This window comes from Bipolaris zeicola (genome assembly GCF_000523435.1).
Source record: "Bipolaris zeicola 26-R-13 unplaced genomic scaffold scaffold_89, whole genome shotgun sequence".
Lineage (NCBI taxonomy): Eukaryota > Fungi > Ascomycota > Dothideomycetes > Pleosporales > Pleosporaceae > Bipolaris > Bipolaris zeicola.
The window spans coordinates 87,338-103,185 of NW_006912138.1; the positions used below are offsets into that span (position 1 = coordinate 87,338).

The 15,848-nt window shown below is 53.2% G+C and overlaps 6 protein-coding genes across 6 annotated transcripts; 5 read left to right on the top strand and 1 right to left on the bottom strand.

Annotated features, from left to right (window-relative positions):
• Window positions 1-436: 436 nt before the first annotated feature.
• Window positions 437-2,071, bottom strand: COCCADRAFT_26844 (uncharacterized protein; the record flags this gene model as incomplete). Its single annotated transcript, XM_007714786.1, has 4 exons — window positions 437-697; window positions 788-1,621; window positions 1,864-1,942; window positions 2,049-2,071. The coding sequence occupies 4 exons, from the start codon at window positions 2,069-2,071 to the stop codon at window positions 437-439; spliced, it is 1,197 nt and encodes a 398-aa protein (XP_007712976.1).
• A 1,699-nt stretch (window positions 2,072-3,770) lies between these two features.
• On the top strand, window positions 3,771-6,575 carry COCCADRAFT_26845 (uncharacterized protein; the record flags this gene model as incomplete). Its single annotated transcript, XM_007714787.1, has 3 exons — window positions 3,771-5,626; window positions 5,675-5,940; window positions 5,992-6,575. The coding sequence occupies 3 exons, from the start codon at window positions 3,771-3,773 to the stop codon at window positions 6,573-6,575; spliced, it is 2,706 nt and encodes a 901-aa protein (XP_007712977.1).
• A 984-nt stretch (window positions 6,576-7,559) lies between these two features.
• COCCADRAFT_37405 (uncharacterized protein) lies at window positions 7,560-8,258 on the top strand (the record flags this gene model as incomplete). The annotated part of the gene is made up of 3 exons (XM_007714811.1): window positions 7,560-7,667; window positions 7,740-7,923; window positions 7,975-8,258. 3 exons carry the CDS (start codon window positions 7,560-7,562, stop codon window positions 8,256-8,258), a joined length of 576 nt encoding a protein of 191 aa, XP_007713001.1.
• Window positions 8,259-8,724: 466 nt separating this feature from the next.
• COCCADRAFT_97949 (uncharacterized protein) lies at window positions 8,725-9,558 on the top strand (the record flags this gene model as incomplete). Its single annotated transcript, XM_007714812.1, has 4 exons — window positions 8,725-8,784; window positions 8,835-8,843; window positions 8,920-9,066; window positions 9,169-9,558. Coding segments are annotated over 4 exons (606 nt in total), but the record flags the coding sequence as incomplete, so codon positions are not given.
• Window positions 9,559-10,458: 900 nt separating this feature from the next.
• COCCADRAFT_5651 (uncharacterized protein) lies at window positions 10,459-12,849 on the top strand (the record flags this gene model as incomplete). Its single annotated transcript, XM_007714779.1, has 1 exon — window positions 10,459-12,849. One exon carries the CDS (start codon window positions 10,459-10,461, stop codon window positions 12,847-12,849), a length of 2,391 nt encoding a protein of 796 aa, XP_007712969.1.
• A 1,114-nt stretch (window positions 12,850-13,963) lies between these two features.
• COCCADRAFT_26848 (uncharacterized protein) lies at window positions 13,964-15,804 on the top strand (the record flags this gene model as incomplete). Its single annotated transcript, XM_007714788.1, has 2 exons — window positions 13,964-14,128; window positions 14,188-15,804. 2 exons carry the CDS (start codon window positions 13,964-13,966, stop codon window positions 15,802-15,804), a joined length of 1,782 nt encoding a protein of 593 aa, XP_007712978.1.
• Window positions 15,805-15,848: the final 44 nt, after the last annotated feature.

Sequence of the window (15,848 nt, forward strand, 5' to 3'; positions counted from 1 at the left end):
ATAAGCCAGCAACAGGTATACATCGCCGTCTGACTGTCATCGGGAGGGATGTTACAAATCGGGCCGGAAGCCTGACCGGCGTATAGAGGAGGGCGCCCAAATATCAGAACCAAACTACTTGCTCCCGAGGAGTTTGCAGACTCCGCACGAGACGTTCATTACGCGCGGTTACGTACTTGACGGCATCAGTCACAAGCTTTGGAACAAACTTCTGCGTCACAACCAACGATGATCGAGGCATGTCTTCTGACTTGGCCCAAGAGAGGGGCTCTGGTGGGATCACGGCGATTTGAAGAGCGGGCGCATCGTTGACTGGGGTAGCTCATGGAGCTTGGCTGTTCTTGAAAACGCCAATGCCATGCAGCAAAATGCGGGGTTGGCATCAGCCAACATGCAACGCCGACAAAAGGGAACCTGTCCGACGGGCGTCGTACTATTATTGCATGTGCCCGGCAACAGCCAACACCGCGGGCATTGGAGCAGCCTGTCGGTTTTGCAGATGCTCGCCCAGGCGGCCAACTGTCGAGCAGCGTTGGGAGCATCGTTCGCGACTAGTTCCAGGAACGCTCGCCGTGCAGCCGTCGACTGTGATACGTACATCAAACACGAGGGCGAATAGGAGGGCGTCAAGGAGCTGCACAGAAGCGCCCACAGGATCATCGCATCGAGCGGGGCATGCCGCGGATGCGTCAAGCAGCTAAAGAGCTTGGTTGTCGAGATTGTTGTCGAAGGCGTAGGGGCGCGTGACTCAGTTGAAGTCTAGGGCTGAAAGCGACGGTAGTGCTACCCAAGGTCTCGCCATCGGCGATAGTGTCGTGGGTGAGGCATGGCGCTTGCAGCGAAGCAGAATGGCGTGCGACAGGCATGGAGCCTCTGCGTTGAGAAATGGCATCAGGATGGATGTGTTCCGACGGGCCCGACCGAGTCCAGACGGATCAAATGAGGGGCTTGTCGACGTGACCCCTGGAGGCGCATAGTGGATCAGCAGCTCTAGGGCGACGATGGAGGAGGCTCGCTGGCCTGACGCGAGGCGATGCAGGCGTCTTGTCGAAGGGTTGATGCTGAACAAGAGGGGTTGACAGGACAGATGATTTGATCCATCGGGCCCTGTCCGGTGGGCGTCGCTACCCCCCAACAGCACAGCAGCAATTTGCACCCGTTCGCCTGAAGCACGCACGGCTAGCCCTAGTTGGCCTGGCCGTCTCCGCATTTTCCTGCGCAACGACCCTACAGAAGCCCCTGACCCTTGGCCGGGCGTGTGAGCTGCAGAAGCCTCAAAGGCGTTGCATGTCTGCGTGTCTCTACGCTTCCGCTGATTTCCCCGTAATGACGGTCTTGCCTCCACCTGTTGTCCATCGTGTCCAACTGGCAGCTGTCCTCGCATCCTTCTACTGACATCGCAGCAAGCTTGTCGCGCCTGTGCTGACCGTGTGTGGCTCCCCCCCCTGATCTGACAAGGCGCGCGCGGAACGGCAGGGTGTGTGTCTTCTCCCCAACGTTTCGAACAATCGCCAAGACGAGACGCTGTTGCCATCACTTCTGGCCTCTTGTCCAAAGCCGTCCGCCTTCTTCGATAACATAACCTCTTTCTCAGTCGTCCGGGACACGGGGCGACATGTGCCTGCTCTAGTAGTCGCACATCCCTCCTACTCTACAGACTGCGGTCCTGGAAATTGCGGGATAGCCTGGGTTTAGCAGCGTGGCGCTTCCCCACCTAAGGACCCGAAGCCCTCTCGCCGATCCTAGGCACGTATGATCTCATGCAACAACTGATGCCATAGCGTATCGTGTTCGTGTTCGACATCTTCAACAAGAAAGACTAGGGATAGACTGGTTCAAGAATTTGGCGCTTGGTTTGCGTACGTTTTGAGGTATGTTGTTACCACTCGCTCCCTGGGCCCCGACGGGCTGCCGCAAGACGTTCTTGATGGAAAGCTGACATCTGGTTATAGTTAACTTCCAGATCGGTTTGTTTTATTAGAGTTGTTGTGGGATAGAGCTTGCCCGGTATGTCTTCTTTGTGCCGTAGCAGTAGCCGCAACACCCACTGTCCTGAGCATGCTGTGGCCATGTCTAATGACCTGGCCTGGCCAGACTCAGCAGCTGCTCTGCATGCGCTCCGCCGTCTTATATGCGTATGGAACCTCACGTTGCTGATGTTTCCAAACAGGATATACCGCTCTTTCTTCTGATAGATCTGCTTTGGGCATCGAGCTCGGCACCGCGTAATTTTCCTAGACAATCCTGTTAACTAGGTAAGCAAACTCCATCTCGTTTTACCTCCCTCCGTCTTTCTTCAATCATTCCGTCAGTCATTTCTTCTTTCTAGTCTCAGTGTGCATTCTTTTTTTGTGGTGCGGTTGCGGTGCGGGGAGGGTGGGAGCAAGGCCTTGCGGTGTTGGCGGAGATGGGGCAGCGGATGAGAAGTCAACAAGACCTCTATCAGCCGCTGTGCACATGTTCGCATGCATCACAGGTCGTTTTCTATCTCGAAAGAGATCTTGGGATGCTCGCCTGGAAGATGAGAAGGTGTTTGTATCAGTGTCTTGATGACGCTCAAGGTGTCGTGGCCAAGTTTCCTTTGAGGATCGTCACCATGGACAGCAGCACACTCTTGTTGTTAGGAGGCGAATCAATCAGAGCAACGCAACCATTTACTCATCTTTATCTTCTTGTCTCCTATCACTGTTTATGCTTTTGGGCACCCTGAGCACTACTAAGACCATCATTGATAACAGTAATCTCTAAAGCCATTATTGCAAGAGGCTCCTGCAACGAGCATCTCCATCGGTCTTTCCCTACAAACGTCTCTAGGCGACGGTCGAGCCACCTGAGCACAATAAGATAGCGCTGGCCCACGGACCCCCCTGCCTTTTCCTCCTTCGTACTCACCTTCTATCCACTCTCCTACCCCACCTCTCTTACCGTTGACCTTACCTCTACTCCTTCGATCCATCCTCTACCAATCCTCTTCTTGTTTCTGCGGTGTACCCCACTTGCACCATCATCCCCTTCTACCACGCTTCCGCGCCAATCAGCTCTTGTAGAGCAGCGGCGAGGCAGCATCAAGCTACCCCGCTAGACTCCATTGCAACAGACATAGTTGTTGCCTGCCACGCCAGGTAAGTCGGCATCACATCTATACTCCCGATCTGTCTCACGAGCTGTTCCTCTTCCTCCTGCTGCTGCTGCTGCTGCTGCTGTTGCTGGATGCCGTAGTTATCGCCCCTTTCTGATAGCGGGTCACGCTGACATACACTCATAGACTATTAAGAAGCTTTGACAGCTTCTGCTTCAAGAATTTGCACCTTTGCTAGTGTCAAGAACCCTACTGGCTGCTGTACACTTGGCGTGGTCGTCCAACTTGTCCATCATATACACCTAGAACTTACATTTTTGACATCAACGATCCAGGTATGTGCCGCATGCCATGTCTATCAACTCCTGGCTTCATCTATCTCAACTTTGTTACTCTAGCGTTGCCGCTTTGTCCTTTGAATACTTATACTGACAGCCAAGGCACTTGCCTTCACAGACAACTACGGTCTTCTAGACACATCCACTACCCTAGACGGCACATTCTCTTACACATCCTGCCACAAGGTACACCACTTATACGGTTTACTCAGTGCATTTTCCTTGAAAGAGATTGTGCAACTAGACAGCCACCTAGTCCCCATTCATTCATCCCCTAGATCTCAAGGTACGTCCATGTCAGTCATATAAGCTTTCGACGGTAGCTAACCTATCCAAGACAAAGACGAATCAACATGAGTTCCAACACATATAAAGGCGGCTTGGCCGTTGGTGGTTCCGCCCTCGACAAGTCCAAGTTACAGCTGCGCCGTCCAACGCCGGACAGTGATGTCTTGGCATCTAGTGATGATGACCGTGAGCACGTGGCTCCTGTCGTTCGCCAGGCCCCTGGCGCGTACCCTGCAGTACGACGCCCCTCTTCTGGTTGGCTCCATGACATCCAGCCGAACCGCAAATACTCGTTGCCATCAGTGTCATTTGCAGGGTCGCTACCGACGACGCCATCGCTCGAGTTGCCGCAGCAGACGCGTCCCAGCACTTCGGCATTCCCTTGGAATACGCCTAGCTTCACCTCGAGTTCAAACAGTCGCCTGAAGGAGGTTGCCCCCTCGCCTACCTCTGCGTATCCGCCTGGTGAGAAGCCTCTTGCTTCTCCCACCACCACGCACGAGGCCGACGACGGCATTGGTTTTCTCCTTAACCAGCAGGCTCCAAACCCATTCCGCAAGGCTGTCCGATCGCAATCCTATAGCATAGGTCAAGGCGATATCGAGCATCACCCTGTAAGCCGCTTCTCACGTCAACCCCCTAGTTCTAGCCTCCGTCACCGGCCTTCTAAGCCAAGCCTCCTTGGTGAGTCAGCCGTCGGTCTTTCGCAGCTGCGCGAAGACGACGTTGACGATATCGAGTCATCCAACGGTTCAGAGCACGGTGTGCGTTTACCTGCCGGATACTGGGAGCGAGAGCAGAAGCAAGCTTTGCTGAAGCAAGCCGCCATGGAGAATGCACGCGCTCGCAACCGAGCCACCTCCACTGGCTCGCCAGTCCTTCAACTGCAGCAGCAACGCCGTAAGACTACTGCTGGCTTACGTAACAGCGGGTACAACAACGCAGCCGAGTATGCTATCGAGGAGCTCGAAGACGTCGACCCGGTACTGAACGTCCCTGCTCCCGGACTCACTCGTCGTTTCAGCGAGCATGTCTCAGTCCTCAAGCGAGACCACGAGGTTGAGATTGTCGATAGTCCGCAGAAGCCGCAGTGGGCGACCGGCAACATCTCCCCAGGTGAGGCTGACCCCCTTGGTCGTCGCCACTCGTTTGCGCACTATGGAAGCTACAACTCAACGATGCCACTTTCGACTTTGAGCAACACACAGGAGGAAGAGGAGGAGTACATGTCCCCCCGACAGACTTCTCCTAACGAAGACAACGAGCCGTTTGATGCTGCAGCCTACTTCACTGGCTACGGCCCTGCATCTCGTGCCATCAATTCCTCGGCTATCTCGGCAGCTCATCCAGATCCGATTGTGCCCAACACCGCAATGTCTGCTGGCAATCCGTACGCTGTGCCCAACATCCTTGGACGTTCTAATCGTCGCCTGTACGTCGTCACATTCAAGTGTTCTCGTGCCGATATCTACTACGTATACGACAACACCGGGCTTGAGGTTCGCCGTGGTGATCTGGTCATTGTCGAGGGCGACCGTGGCTGCGATCTTGGCCAAGTCACTCATGCTGACGTGACTATGGAGGAGGCTAAGAAGCTGAAGGCCGAGGCGAACGATGAGCACTTCCGCTGGCTTGTCATGTTCTCTCAGTATTCTCTAGCCGGCACCCAGAACGATTCGGGAATGCTTGGTGCCCTTGCGCGTGCTAATGGATTTCCGAACCCCATGAGCCGCACTGGACTGGCAGGTCAGGGAGAGCCAGAGGTCATTAAGCCAAAGCTTATCAAGCGTCTGGCTCAACAGCATGAGATCATGGGTTTGCGTGAGAAGGAAGGTGGCGAGGCCAAGGCCAAGCGCCTCGGAGCACAGAAGGCCGCTGACCACAAGTTGCCTATGGAGATCTTGGACGCTGAGTACCAAGCGTAAGTGTTAACGTGCTCATGTTGGCTTCGCCTACTAATACATCTCAGTGATTACCACAAGCTCACCTACTTCTACTACGCTGAGTCGTACGTCAACTTCAACGAGCTTGTCACAGACTTGTTCAAGCAGTATAAGGTCCGTATCTGGATGTCAGCTGTCAACCCGGCATCTGTCGTCAACCCGGCAGGCATGTCTCAGATACCGCCACCCTCCGCCATTGGCCCTGGAGCGATCATCACTTCCAACACTAATCCCCCGCTCTCTGTTGGTCCTGGATTCGGCTCCAACAACAATCGTCCTGCCCAGCAGTATAGTAAGTCTATCGCTTCTTCCATTAACCTGTCAACTTGTTAATTGTGACTAGGTCAAGCCCGTAACCATGGCTCATATGGTAACTACGATGAGGGCTTCCACGCTTTCTCGCATCAGATCCCTGCCTATCCCACACAGGCTCAGTACAACATGCAACCATGGGCTCATGGCCAGCAGATGGCGCCTCACAGTCAACAGATGGCGCCTCATGGTCAGCAGATGGCGCCCCACATGTACCGAAACTACTATCCCAACGTTAGTGCGAGTGGCAGCCAGATGGCCTATGGAGCTGCTGGCTACTATCCGCCGACAACTTACCCTTCGTCTTACGGTGGAAACTACGTTCCAACCACAACTACGGCCGGATATGCTACCTCGCGCAACTACACGTCAAATGCTGGCCAGTCGTTCGTTCCCCATGTGCCTACAACCTATGGTGGCAATGTTCCTTACACTTCGGGAAGCAGCCAGTCCAACACTGGTGGTTACTATGGTACATCTGGACCACAAGTCAACGGTACCTCTGGCGCTTATGCGGGTAGTAGTGCGCACACGACCACCACTGCAGCTCACCAGAACAACAACTACGACCCTGGTTTGATGAATGCCATGCAGCACATGTCTCTCGGCAACTAGGTCCGCTCGCAGATGTAGCAACCCCAAGGCCTCTCCAAGGTTCAAGCTAATCTATCAACTCTGATCTTGTAGCTGTCTCTACGATATGCTACATTTCTTCTCCTGATTGATCGAATGTGCGACAAGATCAATTTCGACCACAGTTTGAGGGATTCTTCCAGACTGTGCTTTCTTTTAGTACCATGCTTTAGGGATCATTTAGGCGCATACGGCTGCTTCATGATGGATTTTACATCGGTTCATACTGTTCACTGCCCCAGAAATGATGGCAACGGCCTTACCAACTATCGGAAAACATAGCAATCATGTTTGCGACTTTCCTCTTCTTGTTTTCTTGTTTTCTTCTTTTCTTCTGCGTACCATTCAACTTTCCTTCCAAAATTTCCCTTAATGTCCCTTCTTTCCCCTACTGACGGCCCTTTACAAGTTATATCCTCTATGGAAAACTGGCTAGTCAGACATTATCCCATGCATGTCTTTGTAAACAAATGCCAATAGGGCGAAAATAAAAAAGCTTTCTGCACCAATTGCATGCTCCAAATTCGTTTTGTGACCAGTTGTGCTCTAATACCCAGGGCTGTCGAGATTCATGTCTTTCAGCGGACAAACCGTATGTAGACGTTGCATAAAGAGACTACAAAGTGTGCCGCCAGCAAAGAAATGTGATATGCAGATACTCACCCAGTTCCGGCATTTCGTGTGTCGAATACAATTACGTACACTCTTGCATATGACTAGTAAATTGTGTTGAGTTGCACCTTTCCTCCAATCTATTGTCTCACCTACTCTCCCCACCTCACTGTGACAGCTGTACACTGATTCACGACCTCAAAAATGGTGCGTCAACAACGTACTCAACCATTTGCTAAGAATGCTGGCAGTCCACAGACCTCGGGAAAGATGATGGGTTTAATAAGAATGGAGGCCAGTTGGTATTTGACCTATCTTTATCAACACCCAGCAGCTAACAGTAATCAAAGCCAGATGCTTGCTCTTGAAAGTCTCCTCAAAAGGCCACAACATGACAAAAAGGGATTTGATGAGCTGCTTGCAACGACAGCGACCGACCGGAACGAGTGCAAGGAAGGAATCGTACAGCTGAACAAACAGATCTAAGGACCAACCACAAGACGATGTAAAGAAGCTGACCGACTAAAGAGAAAGGCTGATGGTGGCTACAGTGAAATGGAGCAGAAACGCCACGACGACGAGTTGACTTCCACGATACTCGAGAGTCTCAGAACCCCAAATCGTCGCACACAACACGATACGCCGACTTTTGCAGGTACGAACATTGCAAGCAACGCCGTGTACGCATGCATCACCGACGTCCTTAGTGCTTTTCAGAGTTTGGTCAATGAATACAAGAGATTGGATGGCATGATCTGGAAGCTCTAAGAAGACAAAATGCATCCTATTGTGGATACATGGAAACGAGATATTGAAGAGACAGAAAATCAGCTCAAATTGGGAGCAAGAGTTGCACTTAAGAACGTGAGAGAGGTTTTGGGAGCTAAGGTAGCAGGCGGTGATGCGAAAGGACTAGCTGATGAAGATGGAGACATGGACATGAATGTAGGTGGAAAGGCGCAGCTGACTTGTGAGTTACTGGAGAGCCTGAGGTATGCAGAAAGGGGAGTCAAGCGCATGACCAAAGGGCTCCCCATGAACCAAGGCCGCTGAGTGCACTTGACACATGACGGCAAGGTCACGCAAGAGGCCACTGCTAAGCCTTGGAAATTCTCCGGCCGCAAACCTTGATAAAAACATGAAGAGTGGTTTTACAAGGGATGTCTCATACTGTATGTAGCTCGTTGCGAAATCAGTTCGCTCCACAATAAATGTAGCCATGATTTTCTCGCCATTCTGCCATTCTGCCCCAGCAATAGTTTACCACCGCCAGACGTGATAGGACTAGCGGCCGTGCACTGACCACCCCACACATTACGCGAAATATCGGTGTTCCGTCTTTTACAGCACCTCCAGCACGACAGCGTCGACAATCTACTAACCAACAGTCAAGGTATGTCGGCACGCTATTGTTGATTTTTTGTAGACTGTATACTGACATTGTGACAGATGGGTGCCCTCAAGTGTAAGCGCACGCCAAACCTAGCAATTCCACGCTCGCAGCTAATCCGCGGTAGATGTCGAAGAACTTCAGAAGAAGAAGCAGTCGGATATGATGCGCTTCTTGATGCGTGTCCGCGTACGTATAGACGACTGAGCTGGACAATGAACTCTGCTAACATCTGACAGTGCTGGGAGGTATGAGCACAATTCCCCGAGACTGCCCGTCTCAAATTGGTGTACTCGTTGAACTTTGCTGAGAGTGCATCGATAGCTTCGCCAACTTAAGGTCATCCACCGCGCCAGCCGCCCCTCGCGCCCCGACAAGGCCCGCCGCCTCGGATACAAGGCCAAGCAGGGCTACGTTATCTACCGCATCCGCGTCCGCCGTGGAGGTCGCAAGAGGCCCGCTCCCAAGTACGTACAATTGGCAGCGATGTGTTGGGCAAAAGTGCATAGCTAACATTTACTTCTAGGGGTGCCACCTACGGTATGCTTCGAGCGTCAGATTTTTCAGGCAGAGCAACAAACTAACAAACCAACAGGCAAGCCCACCAACCAGGGTATCAACCAGCTCAAGTACCAGCGCTCTCTCAAGTCGACTGCTGAGGAGCGTGTCGGCCGCCGCTGCGCTAACCTCCGCGTCCTCAACTCCTACTGGATCAACCAGGACTCGACCTACAAGTACTACGAGGTCATCTGCGTCGACCCCCAGCACAAGGCCATCCGCCGCGACCCTCGCATCAACTGGATCGTCAAGCCCGTCCACAAGCACCGCGAGAGCCGTGGACTCACTGCCACTGGCAAGAAGAGCCGTGGTCTTGGCCGTGGACACAAGTTCAACCACACCACTGCCGGCAGGAGGAAGACCTGGAAGAGGAACAACACCCTCTCTCTCTGGCGCTACCGCTAAATGCGCTGAGCGAGTGGTGTGCTTGGTGGGACGTCTGGTCGATTGTTTCAAGCGTATGGGCTGGCGTGAATGGAATAGGGTGTCCTGGGCTATGTAGCTTCCGCACAGCATCAAGGCTGGCAGGACTTTCAAAAATTAAATACCATGGATTCATGAAGTTTACGACGGACAAACGTAGAACCAGATGCCTTGATTGTGAAGTCACGTGGGTGCTGTAGTCGCCGTGAAGAGAGAAGGATTGCGTCTGACGAAATTTGCTTGACAGATGCAGGTGGTCCTTGGCTGGGCAAGGTCAGAGTGACATGCATGGCTGCTTCTTGGATAGCTGACGGGCCGGTGAGCTAGCTGCAGCAACGACGTCAGACGGGTTGCGATGAGAGCAAAAACGGGGAATGCGGCATGTGTGTTTGTTGCGATTCTGTCTCTGGGGTTTGTATGTATACATAGCTGATGCAGTTGTTTTTGGGGGCCCTTTCAGGATTGCACCAGGGATGCCTGTAGGCTGAAGCAAGCGTTGCCGTGGGCCCCTCGCAGCCAAAACATCTCAGCCCAACCCGCAACGCCTGCAGTACCTCGACGCCAACGCAACAAGCGGCCCAGGCTCCAATCGACGCAGATAATACTCGCGCCTGCTCTGCACCACTGACGACACGTACGGCTGACGAGGTGAATGTGCTAAGATTCCTGCTGCCGCAAAGCTTCACCTGGCTATACACAATGTTCCGACGTTCACGCGCGCGGCCAACCAACATCATCTGAGCAGCACTGCCCGGCACCCATACGAGGCTGTGAACCGCAAAGTCTCTGCAGGCTGCCCAGTAACCGCACCGGCACACACACGCCTACCCAGTGCCCTCAACTCCTCTCCCCCTCCTTCATAAGACAACCGTTGCCGCAGCCATGGTCAAAGCCGATCCCACGCGAAACTACTATGCCGACCTGAAGGTCTCTGCCACCGCTACCGAAAACGAGATACGCAAGGCTTTCCGAACGCTTGCGCTGCAGTACCACCCGGATCGCAATCCTGGGCGTGAGGCCGAATTCGTTGTCAGGTTTCAAGAAATCCAGGCTGCACACGAGATACTATGTGATCCTACCCAACGAGCAAAGTATGACGCAGAGAGGAGGAAATACCGGAATGCCTCTGCCTCCGCAAACACGCCCAACACGCCGAGAACAAGACCACCCCCCGCCCAGCGCAACACGTACACAACGAGTACCCCGAATGGGTCCTACTATCGCGCCCCTCCCCCGAGACCACAGGCACAGCGTCCCCCACCACCCCAACACCAAAACTCATATACCACGGGCGCAGACAGGTTTACAAACAAGAACTTCCGCCCGCCTCCAACCGCGCAAAAGCCAGACCCAAGGCCCAGAGATGCAGAAGCTCGGGCAAATGTATTTACAGCATGGCAGAAGATGAAGCAACCGCGGGGCGAGGACGCTCGACAACAAAGCAATAATGCCCACAGCAGCGCATACCCCAATCCTCCAAATAACCCCAACGGCACTCCCTTTGGCCGAAGTCAAAGCACAAGAGCGCCTTCTTCCAAGCAGGGATTTGACCCTTCGGTGCCTGGTGTCGATGAGGGACAGGCACGATCGTCGTATAGAAACTATGCTCGTCCAGCGCCAACGCCGCCCCACTCTACCACACCTCCCAAAGAAAGCCAGGCTGACAACGTTCCGTACTCGGAAGCTAACCGCGTTCGCACCCCATACTACTCTCATGCTGGGGGAGAGCGAACGTCCATGTTTGAGGGTATAGGTAGGTCAGCTAGTGTGCGCAATTCACCGACCTACACCCACAGGGCGAGCTCGTCACAAGATGCAGGCGCATACTCAGATTCAGGTCGCAAAGCACAAGCAAAAGCAAAAGCTGCAAACGGAACTGCAAACAAGCCATTTGCACACGGCTACTCCGACTCGAGCGACTCAGACTCTGAACCAGAGGTTTTCACAAAGAGCAATAAGCACCATGATGCTCCACCCGTGCCGCAACATTCGAGACCCCCTCCACCAACTTGGGCTCAGAGTGGCTTCATGACACCCGACCCAAAACGACAGAGTAATGGGGCTGCGAACCATATGCCAAACACCTTTAAGAGTAGGAGTGAAGAGAGCATCAATATGAAATTCTCGCCTTCGGACTGGCATGGCAAGTTCGAAGGCAGTAATAGTTACTTCGCTCCTGACATACCAAAAGGTGCCAGCGGAAAAGGCCGAACCTCTCCCACACGTGGCAGAGCTTCACAGCGCAACGTGACAGATCGGAATCCATTCGCTGCTCAGCCCAACCCGTTCGCACCCACCCACCCGATACCCCCTCCCCCTCCTGGGCCACCACCTGGTCTCAACTTTGCTCAGCCTCCAGTAGCTCCTCATGCTGCAAAATTCAGTCCTCAGGACTGGCAAGAGACATTTAAAGATCCGCATTGGGTGTACAATGATGCCAAGGAAACCTCGCCGCGTCGGCCTTCAGAAGCTACAAAGCGGCCAAAGGCGCCGCGAAAGGCGTCTGTGCAGCAAAATGGAACCTCCAAGGCACAGAGCCAGTCAGATGCATCACGACCCAAGTACCAAGCTTTTGCTGAAGAGCCAACAAGTGGTGATGCGGACGCAATGGATATTGACTCTGGGCCACCATCGTCAGACAAAAAGGGCACAACAACCGGGCCTACGGTGCCAAAGCTGAATACAACTTTGCCAGGCACCACACCGAACGGATCTAGCACTGCACCACCTTCTACCACCACAGCCAAGCCGCCTGCTGAGGGACTGAATGGCCTCGGTCCAGATTTCATCAAACCACTTGTTGAGCCACAGAAGAATGGACTTGGCGGAATGGCATCTGTCGGAGACGCACTGCCCTTTTCTTCTGAGGCATCCAACTCTCATCCCATAAAGGCGAATGCAGCAAAGAGTCTCAAGTACCCTGAAATACCCCAGGCGCCTCCTGTCCCAGCCAAGTTAGATTTGGCCTCGATTGACCACTACTTTGAACGCATGGGCTCATATGTAAAGTCGTACCGAAACTACTGCAAAGTGCTCACTGGGCACTTTGCTGCACGGAGCGTGGAGATGGAGGATCTAGACGATCACTTCATTCGCAACCGTGGGGAGACGACCAAGAAGGTTGGCTTTGTGAGCTACCTGGCTAAGATGGAAGAAGACGAAAGCGTCATGGAGACATGGAAGGTTGCACAGGAACGGCATATTGTTGCGCTGCAACAGTGCGCAGATGTGCGCACAAAGGCTTTGAAGTTGTACCAGACCCTTCAGGCCTAAGATCAGCGCGCCTTCGCGTGTTTGGGTTTGCAGGTGTGCTGACGTGCGTCTAGAAATGGAAGGAATGCGCTCCAGAACAGCGTCCGAGCTGTAGCAGAAAGTCTGGAAACGCTGGCTGTTAATGAGACCCATATTACTGCACGAACGGACAGACAGCGTTGGATGTCTGGTTCGATGTTGGGAATGAGGATGCGCAGTCCTACCAGACTTGACAGAGGCATGGCGGGTTTGAATAGCAAGGGCGCCTCAAAATACCAGCCGCTTTTGTCGAGAAAGAAGAAGTATTACGGTTTTGGGTAGCGATGGCGTTTTCTCTTGTCTAGGCATTATGAACACACTCCTGGTTGAAGCTGGGAATGATTGGAATGATGGTTGAATGGCACGCATGAGCAATGTCTAATTAGTATACACATCGAATAGATAGAATACATGACACGTCTACGACTACTATTGATCGAGGGCTGCTTACAAGTGTAACGCAATGACAGTATTTGTGGCTTTGAGTGGTGGGAGGACATGTTTCTTTCTAAGCTAGCGCGGCCAAGATAGGACGTTGCATTTACCTCAAACCGTTGCGTGTCTAAAACACGCACCACTCTTGATCACTGCCACACCCGTGTGTTGTAGCTTGCGAAACCCCAGGCAGCCGGAGTTTGACAACTGGCTTGAGGTGCAGAATGCTGAGAAAGGGAAGAGTTATACGCTTGTGATGGGTGGGGACGAAACATGGTTCCACTCCTTTCCCCTTTCTTAGCAGATGATCAGTTATGTTTCAGCCGACACGGTTCGCTGATCCCCACGACGGTGAAAAAGTCGAGAAATGAGATTCTGGCGTACGTACGATTTCCGCATGAGATTACTGCGTATGGGGAGTTGCAAGGAAGGGTGCCACACTGAGATAAGCCCCGTTGCGGCGGTACTTGGTCAGTACCTTGCGTTACAATACATATGTCGTGGTTACTCGAGCGGGATGCTCGGAACCTGAACGGTTCTTCTTCCTTTTCCTTCTTCTTGTGTTGTTTCGACTTGCCAGGGCCTGAGAGCCCTTTCTTTTCCCAACCGGTGATATTGAGGGCCCTTGGTCTCTACTAGGAGACTTCCCTGGCGGGCCAGTATGGTGGGTGATTTGCTTACAAAGGTCACATCACCCACGCCATCGCCAAGGGAGGTTGGCGGGGCGGCGATACAATGGGTGTGTACGAGGAGGGGGAGGATGGTGGTTATGATGGCTGTGTTGTTCTCGGGTTTTCTAGGGCTGACAGGCATGAAGCACCGTGAGGTATGCCGCTACCTACATCCAACATCTATGAAGCGGACGGTACACTGATAGTCTGGTAGGAATTGCCGTCAAGATACCGTGGCATGTCTTCATATTATCCCTGGAGAGCATATATTCCTACCCTGCCCGAATCCATAAGCTTGTCGTTCAAGACACCCTCGAATTTGACGTTACAGATTGAAAACGGCCAAATCGACCATGTACCGGCAAAACTTAAAAAGACGACGCCCAACTTCCACCTCGTCATGCCGTTTGAGTACGAGTCAAGCGACTTTTGCAAATCGGCGTTATCTGCCATGTTGCTCAACTACCCTCCACCGACTGTGGTACAGTTTAAGTCAGGCCATGCGACGAGCGAAAAGCGTCATGAGGCGATTCTCAACGACACGCTGCATTACCTGAGCAATACGAAGTTGGTCAAGGACAAGGATCTAGTGCTCATCGTTGATGCACAGCAGACGTGGTTCCAGCTTCCAAGCGATGTGATGATTGAGCAGTACAAGCGGTTGCTTGAGGATGGCAATTTACGGTTATTGAAGAGATATGGAACTGACGAGAATGGGTTTCAGAAGTTTAACCAGACGATCTTATTTGGGGCAGAGAAGATGTGCGAGGGCGATGACAAGGCGTGCAAATACGTGCCGTTGTCGCCATCTCCCAACAACTTGTACACCACCGAGACTGGCCGGCTGATATCAGAGACGCCTGCCAAGTTTATCAACGCCAGGATGGCCATGGGTCCGGCGAGCGATTTGAGAAGGTTGTATCAGGCTGCGCAGAAGAAGTTTCTGGACGGCAAGAGTCAGTCACTGACCGTTCAGTCCGTGTTCGCTACGCTGTTTGCAGAACAACAGTTGAGTCGCGATGCCGTCGAGGTGGAAACCAAATCTCCCAGCGCAAAATTCAGAAACTTCTTCGACGGCGGATCCAGGAAACCAGCAGCCCGACACCGACTAAACCAAGCAAAACTCGAACTCGAACTCTCCAACTTCACCAGACAAGAATTATCTATTGGCCTCGACTACACCCACACCCTCTTCCAACCCCTCCTTTACACTACCCCCAACGAACTCATCCCCATCGCCCATAGCGAAAAAGACAACCTAACTACCTACACCCACTTCAACCGCGACCCATCCTACCTCACCCCTCCAGCCTCCCTCAACCATACAACCACGCCCTTCTCGCGCCCAGACCCCGTAAAACCCAGTCTCTCCGCGCATACCCACTCGGCACACATCAAAAACCTCGACTACGACCCCAAAATCGACACCTTACCCGACCGCAACGTCGCCTGGACCGACGTCCCTCTAGTTCAAAATACCTACACGGGCGCCATCCCCGCTGCCTTGGCTGCACAGTTAGCTCGCGAACCCAACCTCGCCCCGTCGAAGATGACCTGGGATTCGCTTTGGTACGCAGACTACCGGCGCGCATTCCTCCGTGTCTACTTCCGCGCACCGCAGTCGGCAGTAGGCTACCATGAGTCTGCCGTTGGGGGGGATCGCATGTGGGATGCGCGCGGGGGACGGGGCGGAGTGTGGACAGCGGTGGACCAGAGCTGGTTTGCTTGGGGCGAGGCGGATGGGGTGTGTGGCACGGTGGAGGATATGAAGGGCGTGTTTGGGGATGATAAGGGGGTATGGTTGCATGAGGGGGGGAGAGAGAGATGGTGATGGTGGGGAAGCGGGGGGAGGATGGGGTCGATAGTGAAGATGAG